This window comes from Pseudorca crassidens, chromosome 10 (assembly GCF_039906515.1).
Source record: "Pseudorca crassidens isolate mPseCra1 chromosome 10, mPseCra1.hap1, whole genome shotgun sequence".
Taxonomy (NCBI): domain Eukaryota; kingdom Metazoa; phylum Chordata; class Mammalia; order Artiodactyla; family Delphinidae; genus Pseudorca; species Pseudorca crassidens.
Genome location: NC_090305.1, coordinates 92,940,448 through 92,961,681, shown reverse-complemented (window position 1 = coordinate 92,961,681; position 21,234 = coordinate 92,940,448). Strand labels below are relative to the sequence as shown.

General features: G+C 34.0%; 1 protein-coding gene across 1 annotated transcript in view; it reads right to left on the bottom strand.

The window, feature by feature from the left end:
- CNTN6 (contactin 6) overlaps positions 1-21,234 on the bottom strand; it is a 157,652-nt gene that overhangs the window by 30,526 nt on the left and 105,892 nt on the right. The window contains 1 exon segment of the mRNA XM_067755234.1: positions 12,684-12,811. Coding sequence (XP_067611335.1) covers positions 12,684-12,811 — 128 coding nt within the window.

The window sequence follows — 21,234 nt, the reverse complement described above, 5'->3', positions numbered from 1 at the left end:
TGTTTCAGTGAGATTCAGATCACACGAAAACAGCTTGATCTAACAATCCTATCCTTAAGAAGTACAAGGAAAGGCTTAATAAAATATATAATGCTTTTGATGAATAGCCTTACTCAGATTCACCTTGTCAGAATAGACAATGATATTTCCAGAACCCATCTTTAGTTAAGAGCACCTCAGGAGACATGAAAACTAGTAACAAAGTTTCTCTCAGAACTGTTAAGCATGATTTCTTTAAACGTAAGTGTGCCTTGTTCCCTGTATCAATGGCCAAACACTCTATTACATATCATGATCCCCAGCTACATTTTTACAAGCCAGGGATGGCAATCCATCATGTAATTAGTCTTTCCTGAGCATCCAGAAAATATTACTTTTGGTCACTTTTTGTTTGTTTCTCTTGTACTTTTAACTCAGTTGAAATCTCCATCTGTGAGTGATAATCTTTCACGGTCATTGTTCAGAATAATAACTGCTCAGGTGGTTCTGAATTATCAACTCCTCTCAGAAGATTGACGAATGTTAAGAAAAATCATCAAGTCTTTCTCCCTCTGTACAACATGTGATTCTGCCTTCATTTGTCTATGACATTATTGGAAATGTTATTAAGATACTGATATAAAGTAAACTAGTGTATAAATAGCACTTAAAACAGGTGATGAAAGTCTCTGATATTTTCTCTCATTAGTTAACTTGTGAAGACTAGAAATAAAAACTTCTAAAATTTGGTCCTCTTCCTAATTCCTCAGAATCTCAAATTAGCCTCGTATCAACATATTAACTCTTCCCATTGCTTTTAATTTCTTCTCCAACCTGTGACCACATTACTTCTGTTTATAGGAGTTTCATTAGTATTTCTTTTAGTGCAGATTTGAGTGATAGGTTCTCCGAGGTTTTGTTTGGTGAAAGCATCTCTGTTTTGTCCTCATTTGAGAGGATATTTTGCTGGGAGTAGAATTTTATTGGTTATTGTCTTTCAGACCATTAAAAATGTCATTCCACTGTCTTCGTGATTCCCTTAATTCTGTTGTTATGTCAACTGTCATTGTCATTGTTATTCTTTTGAAGATAATGTGTTGTTTTTTTTTAATTGGGATGATTTTTCTTTCCTTTGTTTTCACTACTATGTGCTTATTTAAACTTTCCTTTGTGTTTATCCTAATTAAGGCTCATATGATTTCCTGAATAGATGGTTGATGTCATTTTCAGTTTTTCTGAGCTCTCTGGAACATCTTTCTTCAAACTGGTCATCCCACATCCCTTCTCTGCCCCTTTGGGAACCACAATTTCATGTATGTTAGACCTATTCACCATCGACAATATATTCTTTGTGTTCTTTTTTGTCTTTCCTATTGCATTTCCTCTCCATATTGGATATCTTGTATTCACATATCTTCCTCTTTACTAATCTTCTTCTCTACCATATCTAAGCTGCTGTTAATCAGTCTATTTTGTTCTTAATTTTAGCCTTTGTATTTTTCACTTCTAGAACTTCCAACTGATGTTTAATACATGCCATTTCTCTTCTGAAATTCTCCATCTTGTCATCTTTTAAAAAAACATACTAATCACAATTATTTTAAAACCCTTGTGTGATAGCTTCTATCAGCCATGACTTGTTGCTGTTATCTGATATTTCCCTGGGTTTTGGTCATTTGGTCCTGGCTCCAGCTATTCTTGGTAACATTTTATGAAATGTCAGGCACTGTGGCTCAAAATGTAAATATTTTCATTTTGTTGTATTTTTCCCAAGAAGACTTAGTTTTTAAGCAGGCAATTGAAAAAGAGCAGAATCTAGTCAGGAATTGATACAAATTGAGTCTGAAGTCATTGATTTTAAGTCCTGGTCAATTTTGCTCTGCTTTTATTACTAAGGGCATAATCCCTGAGGTGTCTTGATTCCAGATTGAATTGTTTAGCTGGCCTCATTCTATTTGGTTGATTATGAGCCCCACTTTTTTCTTTCTGGCACTGTGAGAACACCAAAATTTCTGCTTGAGATTTTTATTTTTAAAATATTTTTACATTATTTGTGATTGATATTGGTACGATGTTTGTGTGATAAATTCTACTTCAACTAGTCAGGACAGAAGTTTCGCCAATATTATTAACTTTTTTAATAGATTATGTGTAGGGTTGGAAATATTTAGGCCATTTATTAGTAGCTTTTTAGATAATAGCTTGAACAGTATGATACTTAATGTCATTTGGAAAAAGAAGTGAGCACTACTTTGGACAGATGTAGAAACCTTTAACATAAAAATATACTAATTGTTTATTCAGTATTTTATTCAAAACCATTTAATTAGTATTGAACCCTTACTTTCTTCCAGGTGTACATCAGTGTGAATACTGAGCAAATAAAACAACACCAAACTGAGGAGCCTTTAGAGGATTTGCATAACAGAGGCAAAAAACTCATCTACAATTTAATAGGAACACTCAAGCTTCTAGAAGGGAGACAAAGATGGAATTGAGGCCCATACTTTTGAGGCTATGGGTGAGTCTCTTAATTTCAATATTGTTATCATTTTGGGCCGGATTATATTTTGTTGCATGTATGTGTAAGTGGATTCAGAGTGAGGTGGGGAGGCTGTTCTGTGCATTATAGGATATTTAGCAGCATCTTTGGCCTCTACCTACTAGATGTTAGTAGATCCTTCAGTTGTGACCGCGAGAAATATCCCTACACATTGCCCTATGTCCCCTAGGAGGCAAAATAAACTTAGTTGGGTATCTCTGTGCTAGAGACACACTTTGGGAAAGTGACAGTAATGGTTTAAACTAATGTTTGGTCATTGAAGTTATGGGACCCTGGTTAGATTCTTTACATATCTTGACGCTGAGTCCATTTGTTGGACAATGGGATATGGGGTTTGAAAGAAGGAAAAGAGTGAAAATGACTACAAGGATTTGGCTTGAGCAAGTGTCGGTGTAGGCTGTCATTAATATAGTGGGGATTTACTGTGGCAGGAGCAGGTTCTGGGAGTGAGAGTTAGGAGGTTAGTGTTATGATAAAGTAAATTGGTAAGTGAAGATAAATTGGCAGTTGGATTTGGGATTAAGATAGATAATTAAGCTGGGTTATCATTTTGGGAATTAGCTTGTAGATTTTAATTCGAGGACAGTTCCCTGTGATATTCCAAATTTAGGAAATTGGTAAGATTCAGAGGAACTAGAAAAGGAAATTGAAAAGGAATGACTCAAGATGTTAAAGGAAAACCTGAAAAATACTATGTCCTGGTAGCCAAGTGAGAAATGTGTATCAAGAACTGTGTGATCAGTAGTCTGATACTTTAAGTAAGATGACTGAGAACTGACCGCTGGATAAAACAGTGTGGAGGCTACTAGTCACCTTGTTAAGAACAGTATTGATGAAATGGTAGGAAAATAGCCTGGTTGCATGGATTCAAAACAGAATTGACCAGAAAGATTGAAAAAAGCAAGCTCGTATAGACAACGTTTTAAAAGAGGTTTGATATAAAGGAGAAAAGTCAAATATGGCAGTAGCCGGAGGGGAAGTAAGGTCAGAAAATGACAGCTTTTTAATGATGGGAGTAACAGTATGCAAGTACAATGGTGGGAGTGATGCATTAGAGGGGATAATAGAGATGAAAAAGACAAGTGAGGGAGAGGGAGGGGGTAAGGAGAGAGAGAGAGAGAGAGAGAGAGAGAATGTCCCTGAATGTGAGAGGGAATCATATCTAGTGTACAAGTGGAAGATTTGAGTCCATGACCCATAATCTCCCAAACTGTGCTTTCTAGATTACTTGACAAATTTTGTTAAGCAAAAAATAGCTAAAGCTTGACTTCTTCTAAATATTAGCAGAGAAAAATAGTATCACAATAAAAAATAGGATGTACAACATCCTGGCGATAATTGATTACATAGTATTTACTTCAAGTTCTTTATAAACATCTAAAAAATGATGCCAAAAGAATTTTTTTTTCTAAGACATTAATCCACCAAAACAGAGATGAAAAGGGGAGACAAAATTTGAGGAACTGGAATGAAGTTGAATGACTTCTAACTGACTTACTGTAAAGGTCAGTCATAGGCTGGCAGTGGGAAGGCTGAGGAGAAAACTTATTTAGCATGTCTTTATGAATTAATTCATTTTGGAATTTATGAATAGGATGCTATTTGGTCTCAAGAATGTTTTCCCATCTCAGAAGAAGACCAGCAAATTACTTTCCTGAGAGGATGTGCATCAGAGGGTCTCTGAACTTCTGGTCACCAAGCAGTTAAGGGTGGGGGGCTTCTACTGAAAATAGTGGAATCAAGGAAACATGTACAGGGTGAGGGCTGAGATCCATGTGTTGTAACCTTCTGAGGGTGCTGTCTGCTGGGCTTTTGCTCTCCAGGCAGGAAACCTGGGTGGGAGGTGAGGGACATTTTCCTAGGGATCTGATGAGCCTACAAGAAAAGTTCCAAATATAGTGACCTTAGAGTTTTCCAAGGAAATATCTTGGCCAGATCATCTAAATGTGAAGTCCAGTCATTCAGAAATCGCCACACTAGATCAGAGCTTTCTGTAAGACTTTTAGTGACCCACTCTTAAATATGAGCAGACAACAGATGCACAAAGTATCTTTGTACACCTCTTAATAAAGGATAGGGATTAAAACAAAGAAAGAGAAGAAAGTAGTTTTGGACAACAGAGACCATGCATAAAAAATAAACTAGAAAAACTACAAGCAATATTTTCAGAGGAAGGGGGAGAAAAAGAGCAAGGCCAGAAAATAAAAGGACACTTAGAAATTCTTTCAAAATAGCAAAAACAAAAATACAGTAGAAAGTCTGGAAGATAAAGTTGAGAAAATCTCCTAGAAGATAGAGCAACAAAGCTATAAAATGGATATGAGGAGAGAGAAACAAACAAAAGTGTGTATATATGTGTGTGTGTGTGTGTGTGTGTGTGTGTATAAATCATGAGCATGTATATAAATTATATATATCTAAATATATATATAATTATATAAAATACAATATTATATACATAGATAGGTAAATAGTTACATACATACACACACGCATAAACTCGAATACCAGTTTAGGAAATCTTTTAAATAATAAGGATTTCAGAAAAAGAAATGGAGTAAATTATTAAATTATTTGGGAAGATATTCCAGGACCAAGAACTACGAGTTTCCAGGATGACGAAGTACACCAAATGCCCTGTAAAAAGGTTGAAAATAAATTTACACCATGGCACATCATCATGTAATTGTGGGACACTGGGAAAAACAGACTTCTAGAGAGAGAGAGAGAGAAAAGATGTCACAAACAACAGGTCAGAAATCAAAATGGCTTCAGCTTTTAGAGCAGAGTAACATCTCCAAATTTATGAAGAATCCTGATTTCCAGTCCAGAATTCTGTTTCCAACTAAACCATCAATCAAATGTAATCATAGTGTAAAGACATTTTCAAACAAGAAAGATCTCAAAAACATTGCATTTTTCTTAAATTGGTTCTCAGAAATCCATAGGAAGATGCAGTTTATCCAAATGAGGAAGTATGTCAAGAGAAAGGTATGGTGCTTAGGAAACCAGGCTTCCCGTCACAAAGGTAGATTGATATTAAGGGAAGAAAGTTGAGATAGAACTGAGGGATGAATTGTTGCCAAGTCCGTAGAAAACTAAGCAAACAAGAAAATTACTAACTCTAGGAAAAGCAAGCACAGGAAAATCAAAGCTAGTATTCTGAAATAAACCCTGTAGAGAAAACAAACAAACAAGGAAATCAGTGTGATAGAGTCTTTAATTCCCCACCTCTGGCAAGCAAGAAATGGAGGAGTTTTTAATCTTTATTAATACATTTTTCCTCTTTGTACATATACTTGCAATAGGCTAGGTTGTTGTATATCCACTAAAATCTACATGCAGTACTTGGTATTTATATTATATTCCACCATAGGCAGAGCATGATTTAATTCCAATTTACAAAGTAACCATGGTCAGTATATTACAGTTTCTCTGCAGTTACCATAACCCATTTATCTTCCACCTCAATATTTAAATGATTTAGAACAAATATTAAAAGACTACCCTGAGCCCCAGAGTAAAAGAAACAAATGAAGAATTGTCTGGAGAAAGTAATTGTCTAAAATTTGAGTTGTCTAAATGAGAAAACAAGTCTAAGTATCAGGCAAGGTAACACTGAAAAATCCCCTAGCAAGTAATAATGTAAAATGTAAACACAGATCTTCTATATTAACAAGTAATCAAAACAGAGCCTGACATCTATTTAAAAAGCGCATGCACTGTAGATTCTGCTTAATGAATTAAATATGCCAACTACTCACTTTCAAAGCAGTAATACATAATAGGCAATGACTATTTATGGGATCATATTTATATTTCCTATAAATAGATAGCATTCGCTCAGTCCTCCAACTGTAACTTTATGCTGGGTTGTAGTAAAACATCAGGTTGAAGTGTTCTGTAGTTTTAAAAGGGATGGAATGAGGAAATTTTACTTTGCTTGCCTACAGGACCTAATAGAAAATGTTTTCTTCTGAACATTTATGTTGGGATAAGGGTAGATGAAACGAGAGAATCAAATCCAGAAGAGGAGAATCAGAGTCAATCAATTCATTTGATTATTTTTCCCCTCTACACTCCCTTGCCCCCTCCTACCCCGTTCCCTTTTTTTGGCTTGAAAGAATTTGCTAATAACTGTTTCCTTGAGTGTTCATGATCCACAGACCTAAAACAGAGCTTGCATCTGAGGGTTTTTTTTTCTTAATGTTGTAATGACACACATTTTTCCTAAAAAAATGTCGCTAGAGCTTGAGTGAACACTGTGCTGGTTTAGAAATAGAATGCCTAAGTAACAGAGGAGTCTAATCACTTCTTTTAGCTTCAGACTGGAATCAAGAAAAAAATTACAGAACTTCCAATTCCTAACCCAATACTCAGGGCACAAGTGTGTACAAGTCTGGGAAGGAAACTGGAGACAAAGATATTTATAATTCAAGATTTTTTTTTTTTTTTTTTACTACACAGATTAAACCTACTGTTGGTCAAATTTTGTTTAGTTTTGTTCATTTTTAATAAAAACAGAAGGTTGACAGCTAGTGATTTAAGCTGAGTGAGAGAAGCCAGATGCCAAACAGTATATTCTGTATGATTGCATTTGTATGAAATGTACGGCAGAAAAAAATCATAACAGTACTTGCTTCTAGGACTGGGGTGGGGGTAGAGATTGATTAAGAAGGGGCATGAGGGAAATTCTATAGGATGATGGTAATGTATCTTGGTAGAGTTAGGGGTTACGCAGGTGTACGCCTTTGCCAATTTTCAGCAAATATACACTTAAGACATGTATTTCATTATATATGTAAAGTTTACCTCAAATGATAAAGATGTAAACAAATATTGAACTCTATTTAACAAAGGAAAACTGAAGTATTTAGGGGGAAGTACTAATATCTGCAAGTTACTATAGTTTTATTTTCTTTGAACTTTAAACAGTGTCATGTAAAAGTGTCTCATGTAAGTATTATTACATAAATTTACTAGAAGGGAAAAAAGAAGGGAAAAAAGAGTTCTGCCACTTAATAACAAGGGAACTTGGCAAGTACTTTCAGACGTCTATGCCTTAATCTCTAATGATCATCTGCTTCAAAGTGTTGTTCGGAGGGTTCAGTGAGGTGATATACATAAAGCAGCTATAACAGTGCCTGGAGCAGAGTATGTATATTTAATAGAGTGTAATTAATGATAATAATAAAGAATACAACATCAAACAGCAAAAACAAACTCTTTAGCATTTCATGCTAGTTAGTAATTGAACTAGTTAATCTAATTTCAAAGTTTCTGCTTTTCATCTCTTTAAGAAGTGGTATGTACTCATCTGTCTGGCCTCTTTATTTGGTATAAAGCACAAGCTATACACCCCCTATTTTTGTTAAGAATAAATAAAACAAAGCAAAATTTTAACCAATAATAGGTTCAGTGATAATTTTCTTGCATAATAAAAAAGTGCAGACTTAGAATTCATTAATTATAATTAACATATAACATGCTTTACATTATATATTGTATAATATATATTTAAAAGAAAAAAGGCTGCTTATTAACATGCCTGGAAATTTCATCTGAGTGATATGTGCTACATTTTTAAAAGACTATGAATTAAATTGTTATGAAGATAAAATAATATTGATATTATTGTGTTTGCTTACATGAAAGCTTTTTGTTTGTTTTCTTCTTTATACTTGAAGAGATTATGGAATTCAGGTCTCAAGAACTCAGCGTTATTTTCAATACTGGAGGGGGGAAGAAAATTTCATTTCTAGACAGTATAAAAATTCACTATATATTTTTTCACCTTAAGAATACTTCCATTAATAATTTTTAAATCAATGCCTTCTTTCTATTAAATGTTTTAATTCATTCTTGTAGAAAATTGGAATGTAGAATTAAATATTTGAGGAAAGGTATTAGCAGTACTGGGAGACTTCAACCACTACAAAAAGATGGATGTATTCCATTGTGTCTTGTCATTTCTGTGAAATTGTATTTTTGGTTTACTCAGTGAAGCTGGGCTTCTGGATACAGCTGGGCTCAACACCTCAAATCTTTTAAACTGCAGTGTAAAGCCACAAAGCCTCCAATTATCTACCTATCTCGATATTTTTCTTAGTAAATGTAGAACCATATTAGTGAACACCCTCATTCTGCTGGAGAAAATGGATAGGCCACTCTCCATGCTGATAAAATAAAGACTTCTATCACAAAGAATAAACAACTAAATGAGCGGCAATAAACTTAATTTGCACATTAGATATGCTTTTCCAAGTTCCGACATTTCAGTTGAAAATAATGCTGAAGCAATGAGGCCTATAATTGGACATCCAAAACTTCTCCAGTGGGGAAACGAAAACAAATGTTGCCTGCAAACAAGATCATTTTTATAGCCTGCTGTTACTCTGCTTTTTAATAATTTTCCAAATGCCAGATCAAATAATTTCCCCTTTTACGTGATTTTCATACACCTCTTAGCGTATGTACACATTGTAATTTTACTAAGTCCCCACAAATGAAAACATTTAAACTCTCTTTCCTTTCCATTCTCTGTCTGTGCCTATGGAACATGTCCTCAAATTACACTGGGCATCTGCTGGGGCTCTGGTAAGGCTGGTGCTAATTGCACTCCCTGTGTTGAATAACAAATTGCTTTATCCTGTCGCATGGTGGAACAGAAATTTCCAACATACAGTGCAGATAACTTCAGAATCCTCTTGACACAGATAAGCCATATCAACTAAAAACTAAGCTTGAAAATATCTTAGTTCTGTAACTATTATCTTTTTACATGTTATCTAACAACAACATTTTTTGCATGACTGAGGCAGATAAGTAAATTCAAAGAAAGATGATTTTTTTATCAGCTTTACTGAAATTTCTCATTTGCTCCTTACCACCCTATTACCAGAAAGGTCAGTGTAAGATTTTGATTTGAGAAATAAAATTATATTTGACTGTATAATGACAATCAGATGAACATTATAGACAAGAAAATGCAAACATACAGACACACACAGGTGCACACACACATATACATACATACACAGAGAAGTATTAAATCGTCTTAACAAACAGCCAAATGGCTACACTCTTAATAGTCAAGAAAATATTTGAATCAATGCATAGTATTATGATTCCTTCTCACATTAAAGCTTCAGATTTGTAGGTTGTAAAATAATAATTTTGGCAGTGATATCTTCAACATTCCCACATGAAAGGGAATTAGAGATAGCAGTCTAGTTAAGAAGCTATGCTAATGATAGACTTATCTTAGAACTGTATTTGTGTAAAAATCCCACAGTTTAATAAAGATTATACATTACAGATCAGTAATAAAGCAAAGTTTCTAAAGATGCTTTTATCCATACTGTACACATTTTGTGTTTATATAGTTTTTTTTAAATGTATGTGTTATTATGTATATGTGTTTATTTATATTGCATATGATGGTTACTGTCAATGGCAAAGAAGCAAGAAATCCCCAGATCCCTTTAAAATGGCACGTGGATATTTCATGAAGGTTAAAAATAACAAACACAATTTCCTTCCCATTATTAGATATAAATGAGTGAAAATAACTTGATATTCATGCATATTGAGATAAGCCCTTTTTGCATATGTAAATCATCCTCTGGTATTATGCTGAAAATACCAGAACAGTGAGTTCTCTGCATGAAGACTTTCAGATTTTCATGTATTTTCATATTTGTCCCCCCTTTCAGAGTGTGGGTTTCTCTATGTATTAGAATTATGTAACTACAAACTGTAAAATTGGGAAAGTGAAAGCATTTACAAGTTTGTTATTTGCCTTTGATGTTCTTTATTGTGAAGTATTCTAACAAGCGTAAACCCTGAAAAATTGAGAACTTTCAGATTTTAGAGCAAGGAAGTCAGGATGGAAATTATCTCTGAGAACTAAGGGGAATGAGGTGAGATCCTTTCACTCAATCAATAAATATTTATTGAACACATACAGTTCCCAGGACTGTACTAGAATTTGTGATGTCCCTGCCTTCTTTATGCTTCTTTTCTAGAGGAAGGGAAATATAGGGGAAAAAAAATACATGTAAATAAGTGAATTATATCCTTTGTAAGAAGATGAAATGTACCACAGAAGAAGAAAGAGTAGGAAAGATAAAGTTGACCAGGAATGTAGATTGAGATAATTTTGTTTCAATAGCTCCAGCAAAAAAACACTAGAAATAAGCAAAAATATATCAGTTTTTTAACTGAGCATTCTTAGTTATTTTCTTACTCATAGACAGAGTGGAGTGCCTGAGGATTATGGTGTGTTTTATGGAATATCCCAAAATACATATCAACTTAATTCTATCTTAAGAATTAGGAACCTATTTAGTAAGAAACATGGCTATGTTTCACCTCTACAATATCCAAATTCCATAATTTGAGCTAAGTTAGTAGCTGCTCCTGAGTTTCTCACATTTATGTGAGTCTTCTCCTTTTACTTTTCTTCCATTAATTAGTAATTGACAGCATTAAGACAGCATTTAGCTAAAGGCTAAAGAAACATTTGAGGAAAAGAAACTATCCATTTAGCTCAATCTATTAACTTTTTCTCTTAGTCTCTGGGGTGAAAGCATCCCCATCATTGTATTTTAGCAGGAAAATTATTGGTCCTACTCACGCATCACCAGTATTCTACCAAAACTTTCTTTGAGAAACTACGTTTCCACTACTAATGTCTTCATCCTTAAAATTTCATATTTTAACTCCTCCTGGATTTCTCCATACCTGTAAGAATTAACTGCAATGCCTTTTTATCCTCTACCATATTTTAATCTTCTGCTGTAATAAAAATGAGTGCATACCACCTGTAGTTTCTTAATTTGAAATAAGGTAATCTCCTCTGTTTTTCTTCCTTAATGGACATGTTAGTTCTTCAGACATAAAGCATTCACACTCTTCAGTACATGAGTATTGCCAAAACTTTGCTGGAGAAATTCCCTATTATTAAATATAGCTACAGTACATTCCTTGAAACATTAAGTCCATACCTGTCTTAAAAACCTGATGACAATACAATCTTAAAGAAGTGAAGTTTTTCAAATTATGCTACACTGGTTGAATTTTGATACAAGTTCTATCATTTACATTTCCCCTGAGTGTTTCAGACAATTGTTGGCATAATATAATAGGCTTGAGATAAAGTTGGAAGAAATATCTTCCAGGGATAAAGATGAGTGTTTATTTTCCTTGAGACATTTTAAAGGATAGTTGAAGTATAGCAGCTAACTACTTTTTATTGTATTTATTCATTTTTAATAGAAATGATGATAAAGTATCAATTGCTGAATTTAATCATTTGGGCTTAAGTAGCTGCTCAAACTTGTCTTTCAAGACAGTCATTTTTGTCATCCAGGAGGCAATAAAATGATAAAAGTGACCTGGCTCCCCCTAAACAGACTAGTTTTATGAGCTGAGCTTCAATAAAGTAGCAAAGATGGGGCGTAGATGCATCTAATGCTAATTATGTCCCTTGGTGATATATATAGTTACATTCGGATTGATACTAGTTTAAAAGTCTCAAGACTAAGGTATGCACTTTTACCATCTGAAGTCGTGTGAGCATATGTGTTTACTGTGATGGCAATCTAATAATAACTCAAATGGACACTAATGTTTTAATATTTTTTCTTTGCAAAGAACTGCTTATTAAGGTGAATCTAAGAGAGTCTGCATTTCACTAATTATGTACTTAGAGTTATAGAAAGAAATGAACTGATTATGCACTGGGCAGCCTTACATCCAGGTAAAAATTTTACACAAAATGAGTTTCTGAAGGAAACTTCACAAAAAAAATATTACCCACTGACGTCAACAAAATGTCCATGGCTTCCCCACACTGAGGCATCTGTGGAAATCCAAAATTTTTAGTTCAAGTTTTAGTTTTGTCTAATTACCCGCTGGACAGCTTTTCAACTGCCAAGGTATTCACATCTACCATGTTATTCCACTGGCAAAGTGAGCATGCTATTAATGAATATGGGAACACAACTCTTAAATAAAATGTGAAATCAAACATTTCACATATACAATATGATAATACAGGGTTGACACTGTGATAGAGGTCATGATATGCATACGTATCTCCAGTGTTCATCAAGCACAAATGAAGACAGTAAAATACCTTTTACAACTAGGCTGCCAGTGTTCTTGGCAACACCAAACTGATTTGTAGCTATGCAAGTGTATGATCCGGCATCCAACCTGGTAACGTTATGTATCTTGAGGCTGCCATCCTTCAGGATAAACACTCTAAAAAGAAAATGTATAATTAACATAAGTAAGGCTCGTTAAAACTGGTAAGTCTTAACCACCTATTTTCATTTTAAAGCATTACTGAAACCATGGGTGCATTTGTTAATATGCATGTATTCCTTTCCTATTATTCTGCTTTTAATTGTGAGCAATCTGCAAATCCACATATTAGAATAAATGACATTTGCTTTTATTCTGACACAGTACTGATAATTATTTTGCTGTAACTTGAATTATCATTGCTGATTTCAATGCACATTAAAAATCAAATGAGTGCTTGGTGCTACAATGCCCATTTGCTTGATTAATAACAAACACAACTAGTTACTATGCATTTTGAAAAATCAACTCTGGTGAAAACCAAACTTGGCGTTAGAGAAACGCAAGCCAATTTTCACATTGTTTACTCTGCAGCTTTATAGACCAGTTTTTACTCAGGACTTTCAGCTACCAAACAACAGGGTTTTCAACCATGACAATATTTGCTTGTGCTAGTGAGTTGAAGGAACCATCCATGGGGTTCCATAGCCAGAGGGCTCAGGCCATCTTGTTATGTGGCCTGTCCCATTAAAAAGAGGAAGAGAGAAGTAAAAAGAATGAAGGCTTCAAGAATCAGACTGAATTTAAGAAGTTCCAATCTTTCAAAAACTGATTCGTATGAAATTTTCTCTGAAACTCAGAAATAGTCAAAAGCAAACATCAGAGCACTGTCGTAAACAAGGGAACCCCTAAGATTGGTTTCTTGACAAAATCATCATCAAATGTTTTAGTAAGGAGACAAAAAATGAAAAACAAAACAAAACAAAACCATGTGCCCGATTTTACGTCTTATAAATTTAATTAACGACCTTTTAAAAACACAGCTCTAAAAACACTAGTGGGTAGTCAGAGTTGCAGAAAAATAAGCAGTGAAAACTCATTTGTAATGACAATGGTTTTAAAGGAATGAAAGGAAAGAGAGTTGGCATGCATGTCACATCCATTAACAATAACAAAACAGTATTTCTTTCATTGCAAACATATCATTGTTTCTAATATGTGTATTACAGGAAATGTAGCTAATATAATTAATTACCCAATTTGAAACACAGAGAACATCAGCCAAGTACAATTTGTGTGAAACCAGCTTATGATGTTGGGTTTATTATCAGTGACAAGTTCCATATTCTGTTGTCAAGTGAGTGGAAGGGGCCACATCTGGGTTTAGAATGTTCCATGGCACATAATCAGATTTCTTTTAAGTCATTTTCTTGGAGTATTCCCGAACAGTGAACATTTGACATCTTATTTAATTTCTGAAATGTCTAGATTTCTTGATCCCTGTTTATACTAACAATCGAATTATACCGCTATTGACACAGTAACAAAGCTGTTGAAGTATGCAGCAAACTTCTGGCCAAAAACAATTCTTCACCTGATTCAGTTAGAAGAGGTCGATATGAGAAACATTTGGGTACATCACTTACCTCTAGAATTTAGGAATAACTAAGAATTTTAAGCAACAGAGAAACATTAAATTTTGGCAAAAACACATTTTAAATGTTAAAGAAATATGTATCTGCTGATAGCTAAAGGCCATCAGACAAACTTCCCAGCTAGTAATGCCAATGTTTATATGTCATAATTTTTCACTTAGCTTTCCGAAAAGGACAATTCATGTAAACTGTGGTTTAATATTACCCTAAGTCCACCACCCTTTTCAGGCTCATTGTGTATGTTCAGTAATGTTTGTTAAATTGAACTGAAATCATCATCATTGAAACTGATTATTTCTTTTGAAATCTTAGTCAATCAATTGACATTTCTCAAGCTTCAGATAATAAGAAGACAGACTAAGCTAGGAAAAGTTAAAATCTGCTCAAGATTAAGCAGCTAATAAGCATCAAAGAATGAATTGAAAATTATAACTATCTCTAGTGCTCATGCTCTTTCCAGAGCCATCACTTTGTGTCACTTGTAGTAAATAATTCTGCATGTTGACTATGACGTTCAAGAAATATCTGCTGAGTCATCATTAGAGGCCCATAAGATGGTCTTAGGTGTTTGCTTCTCAAAATGTGGTCTCATCCCAGACCTACTGAATCAAACTTTGCATTTTAACATAATTTTCAGTAATTAGTATGCACAATAAAGTTTGAGAACATTGCTCAGTTCATTATAAATCAAACTTTAGTCTGTAGAGATTATGTCTAAGCAAGACTCCATTTTGTTTTCATAGATCAATATGCAAAAATGTGCAAAAGAATAAAATATCTTAGATTTAAATGTTTTATGAAAATAACCAAACTAGTAACCAAGCCAATGTATCATTTATTAAAACTAGATGATTAAAAAAGTAATTCTCCCTAGTGCCCTAGGATATAGAAAGCCAGACATTTAACTATAATTAGAGATTTTATAACATAATAAATGGTATGAATGTTTCAACTTACTATTTTTTCATTAATACGAGATGTTAAAATATAAAAAGAAAACTTAATCTTTAACAGTGTAGATGGTCTCAGACTATCTAATCATAACACTAAATTTATGCAGAATAATTAAAAACTATTAAAGAAAAGTGAGAATTTCCAGTTCTCTCACATATCAAAACGCAGCTTAGTAGAAATTATTAAAAGAAAAAAAAGAAATAACACCTAATTAACATCAAACTGTATTAAGAAAACTGAGCAATTGACATTTTCAGATAGGGAAAGATGCACATGTAAAAATTTACTGGAACATTTTAATTGATAGTTTTGGTAACATTCATAGGGAAAGATAAAAACTGACTTTTTCTATCCTTCTTTTGAAATATTCTAAAAGATATTTTAAAATAGTACCTGGAGGGTTCGAAAGGATATATTAATAAAGTACATTAAAATGTTGTCTTTATTCATACAAGACTCTCTGGTATTTAAAAACAAATCACAGCCACAAGTATAGATATGCTCGGCTAACTGAAAAACTGAGAAAACACTCTGGTGATAAAAATGGAAATTTGCATAAATAATTAGCAAACAGAATATAAGTTACAGAGAAGAAAGCAAAAGACAGTGAAGTGATTGATTACATATAATACAGATATACATTTAAATTAGCACTTAATGCTGAGATTACACTGCTAATAGACAATAGATCATAAAAGCATATATGTAAATATCTGGTACCATGGAATATGGTAAGGCTTCTAAAAATTTAATAGCAATTTTAAGTCTAATTGCAAATAGAACAATGCTAAACTTTCTTTCCTTCTAAATTTATTCAGCAAATATTTATTAAATACCTATTGTGTTCCAGGGACTATGTTAGATATTACAATAGGTATGTAAGAAATAGAGAATGTTAGTATCGAAGATATTCTTTTTCACGACTAAACTCATTGGTCAAAACACAAGCAGGTTGTGAACTATTATTGTAAACTGACTCTGCACAAGTCCTCTACTAAGTGTATAATAAATGTCAATTCATTGACTTATTAAGTAAACCTCTGGGCGTACTATTGTTATCATTCCCATTTTACAAGTTAGGAAAGGGAGGCATGGAAAGAAGTGGGTACCTTAAGGTACACACTCGGTAGTGTAGCACCAAGATTCCAACCATGCCTTTCTCTTTACACCAGGAAGCACTTATTTTAAGAAGGGCTCTTTCACTTCAAGTTTACAAAGTATAATTTACTAATAATATAGTTACTTAGAGCACAAATTTGAGCACATATATATATAATTGTATTTGCATAGAATGATCTTTAATATGGAGGTTTATAATCTGACCTTCAGGGAATCCAGTAACTCCCCAAAATGTTATGGAACATTTGTGTGTGTGCATATATGCACATTTCCTCAGAGTTCTAAACGTTTGTGAAATCTTAAAGGCGAGTTTGATCTACCCTACTATAGGAGAGTTTTAACCATAAACATGAGGTAATAATGATGGCAATATTAATACTAAGGATTATTTTTCTTCTTCTGTTATACTGTCCTATGCAATAATGTAGTACAGTTATTAGCAAAAGTGGAGTTTGGGGTCAACTGCTTGTGACTGAATCTGAGCCTTAATATTTAATATTTGTATTACTGGGTCCAAGTTACTCAACTGTGCAAGAGTCTTCAGCTTTCTCATGTGTAACATGGGGATATTAATATTACCTGTGTCACTGAGTCATGAGGAGTAAATGATATAAACTGTTTAAAATGCTCAGCCCTGTCTGTGCCCTACTCCTGGTTAGCCATCAATAAGTAGGTTTTTAATTAAACATTTTCTCATTCTGCCAAAGAATGTAAGCACTTCTGTAACTCCATGAGCAGTAACAACAGGGAAAGAAGGAAGTGTTTTGTCACAATTCAGTTTGAACAAAGGGACCTGAGAGGTATATGCCAGGTTTTTTGAAAGGAGCCGAATGCCAGAAGATTTTTCCCAGCGTTACGTTTCACTGCCTAAGACCCTTCGTTGAATTCATGCCACTTCGTGTCTGTACTTGTGGAGTCAATCTTTCTGATCCGCATTGCTCTCATTTTTATTTTAGAAATGGAAATAGGGTTGTCATAAGAATTGAATTAATTAAATGCTAGCTATTAATCTTATTCTTATTCTTTGCTGATACTGGTTTTTGGTCTTTGCTCTTCTCCATGACTTGGACCAGCATTTTCAATTCTCACTTTGATTCTTACTCCTGCCTGATGTCTTAAAAAACACTTTCATCTGACTGGACTCAGCAGTATGTTTTGTGGCTTTAACTACAATATGGCTATCAGTCCTTGGTGTCACCGAGTTCTAACACTTGACTTACGGTGTATGTATGTTTGCATTTTAACTCTTCCTCTATAATCATTTCACAGTTCAGTGATAACACTGTTCCTCTCTGGTGTCTATTCTCAAATATCCACTTAATTAGAATATTTCACCTGTTCACACAATCAAATAGAAAAATTTCCCCCAAATTACCAAAGCTTAGTATTCTATTCAGATGATTAAATCACAAATTAAGGCATTGCATTTAAAATGTTACATAATAATTAGAATTTAAAGACATTTACATGTATAGATATATTATGACCATTCAACAATAGAAAAATTAGTAGTTAGCATTTGTAACGTATCACGCTATTCTTCTAATTGCATTTGGGCATTAAAACGGTGGAAATTCAGAACTACAAGCTGTGTCTGACAGTCAAGTGACATTGGGAGATTTTATAGTCACATTAGAAAACAGAAAATGTAGAAAACTGAGCCACCAACATATGTAAACATTTCAAGGTTAACTGATAAGTTGAAGGCAGACTATGTAGTGTGATTGAACATCCAACATTTCAATCTTCCCACTGTCAGGGAACGTTAGTAGCATAAAGCAGAAACAAAAGTAATGGATGCCTTAACTAGTTGCCTTCTACTTTCATACCCTTTGCCTTCTACTTGATGAGCTATTGTGAATAAAACATCAGGAACATAGACTACGACATCAAGTGAACTCATAGGAGTCTTTTACCTGGAACATGTGTGTCAAATTTTGTGTCATTCTAAGGAATTAGTCTAAAGACTAATGTCGAATATTTTTACCCTTGCTTTCCTAAGTTGTACATGATACCAATTCATTACAAGCTTCATAAATACAATAGATATTAGCATTCACATCTAGTTTATCACTACAACTAATCTAACGTATGTCCAAATTTTGATTTACCTACATAGAGAATAAACAGATCTATATTATGTGGACCCCATATGAATAGCAAGTGAGGAAGACTCTGATTTTATTTTGTTTAGTTATTAACCATAGCCTAACACAAAATTTGAGGACATAGAAGATTAGGAATAGCTAAATTTCTTAAACTCAGATAAATTAGGACATTGGACAACTGCAATTTCATATTGCTGAAACTAGAGCAATAATTCTATTTTTATAGTTAGATTATTAACTGGAGTATTGCTTCCACTTCTGTCTAAAGATAATACTGTAGACCATGAAATTTTAATTGACAGTTTAATTTTACTGATATCTAGAAAATGTAAAATAGATTGGATTAAAATGAGTTAGATAAGAAGTAGGAAACTATGTATAAATTTTAGCTCTGCACAATTTAGATTTTAGGTAAAATGTCCCACTGGAATCCATTTTATTTTTTATTTTATTATTTTATTTTTTATTTTTTTAACATCTTTATTGGAGTATAATTGCCTTACAATGGTGTGTTAGATTCTGCTTTATAACAAAGTGAATCAGTTATACATATACATATGTTCCCATATCTCTTCCCTCTTGCGTCTCCCTCCCTCCCACACTCCCTATCCCACCCCTACAGGCGGTCACAAAGCACCGAGCTGATCTCCCTGTGCTATGCGGCTGCTTCCCACTAGCTATCTACCTCACGTTTGGTAGTGTATATATGTCCATGCCTCTCTCTCGCTTTGTCACAGCTCACCCTTCCCCCTCCCCATATCCTCAAGTCCGTTCTCTAGTAGGTCTGTGTCTTTATTCCTGTCTTACCCCTAGGTTCTTCATGACCTTTTTTTTTCTTAAATTCCATATATATGTGTTAGCATACGGTATTTGTCTTTCTCTTTCTGACTTACTTCACTCTGTATGACAGACTCTAGGTCCATCCACCTCACCACAAATAACTCAATTTCGTTTCTTTTTATGGCTGAGTAATATTCCATTGTATATATGTGCCACATCTTGTTTATCCATTCATCTTTTGATGGACACTTAGGTTGCTTCCATGTGCTAGCAATTGTAAACAGAGCTGCAATGAACACTTTGGTACATGACTCTTTTTGAATTATGGTTTTCTCAGGGTATATGCCCAGTAGTGGGATTGCTGGGTCGTATGGTAGTTCTATTTTTAGTTTTTTAAGGAACCTCCATACTGTTCTCCATAGTGGCTGTATCACTTTACCTTCCTGGAATCCATTTTAGATCAAATATTGACATTACATTTTAATAATTTTAGCACCTGATTGGCATAGTTAAGGTATAATATCTATGCTTATCTCACTGTAATTTAATAAGCTATCTTTTAAAAATTCCTTATTTTAACAAGCTACAAAAAGTGATCTACAAACAAGTAAATACGTAAGCTTCCTCATTTAAATCAAAGTAAAGGTTCTTTTTCTATCTTTTTATATCAATAATTGTAAACAGCTCTATGGCAGTTATATACAGAAAATATCTCACACCTCTGTACAGGGAACATTTAAAGGTTTAATCACTGGATTATTAAAATGTATTTTATTATTCCTTATAAAATCATCAGAGTAGTAAAAAACTCAACAGATAACCCAAAAAAAGAGATAACAAAAAAGATAAAAACATAGAGACAATAAAAATGAAGTGCTATCTCAAGACAGAGATGACTGAATGGGCACAGAAAATAAAATCTAGTCTCTCTACTAAATGGTGTAGATCATCTTCTGCAAAGAACAATACACTTTTTATCTTTAATCAGTTCTAAACAAGGGGAAACACATACCAGAAAATTCAACAAAATTTTTGGAAGGAATTCTTAAATATGTTATCTTTTATTTTGTCTGCCTGTTAGGAAAGAGCACAAATATTCTTTTCAGTAAAGAGTTGTGTAACTCCCAAAGAGAAAACAAATGTTCATAATTTGCAAATATTTGTTAGAGCACATTCTTCAGAGACTTGCCAGATGAAAGCCTAGAGTCTCTTCCCCAAGTATCTAGCAGAAGATTTGCACTCCAATCCACTTGTCTGAATTCCATCCATCCTCCCAAGCCTACTTTGATTTTCACCGTTTCAGACACACCTTATGTGTCTCCTCAGCTTCTCTTTGTTCCATTGGCTGCCAAAGGTCCAGATAATACAACCTGCTGGCAAAGGAGCAGCCAGCAGATAAATCTCATTTTCTTTCCTTCCAAAGTCTTTTTATTCCCAAGTAGTTTCTGTCTGGAGACAGTCTATATGACTAACTGATGCCAGCCTACCTGTTGTGTGTCCCTTGGCTTAAAGTGAGTCAGTGGCTAGTGTAATAAGATATGATCCTGCATTGCTGCCTGTATTAACCTGCTTCACTCTTAGTTTTGTGTCCTAGGGAAACTGGAGTAAGATATGTAGCTTTCTCTATCACACCCGTCCTCTCAAACACTGCAGTTCACAGTACTCCCTCTGTCTCCCCAAATATTAAAAATTAACAGTTTTGTCCCACATCAGTAAACGTATATGGGGATTCCTTGGTGATTCAGTGGTTAGGATTCCACACTTCCACTGAAGGGGTCCATAGGTTCGATCCCTGGTCAGGGAACTAAGATATTTTATTTTAAAAAAATAAATAAACTCATATGCAGGGAGGTTTAATAACTTACTTAGCTACAGCAAGGATGCAGGTCTTCTGATCCTGATTTCTACTGAATCATTATCTGAATCATTATGTTGCCTTGTAGTTTGAACTTTCCTTTAAGACTTTTTTTTTTTACAGCAGTTT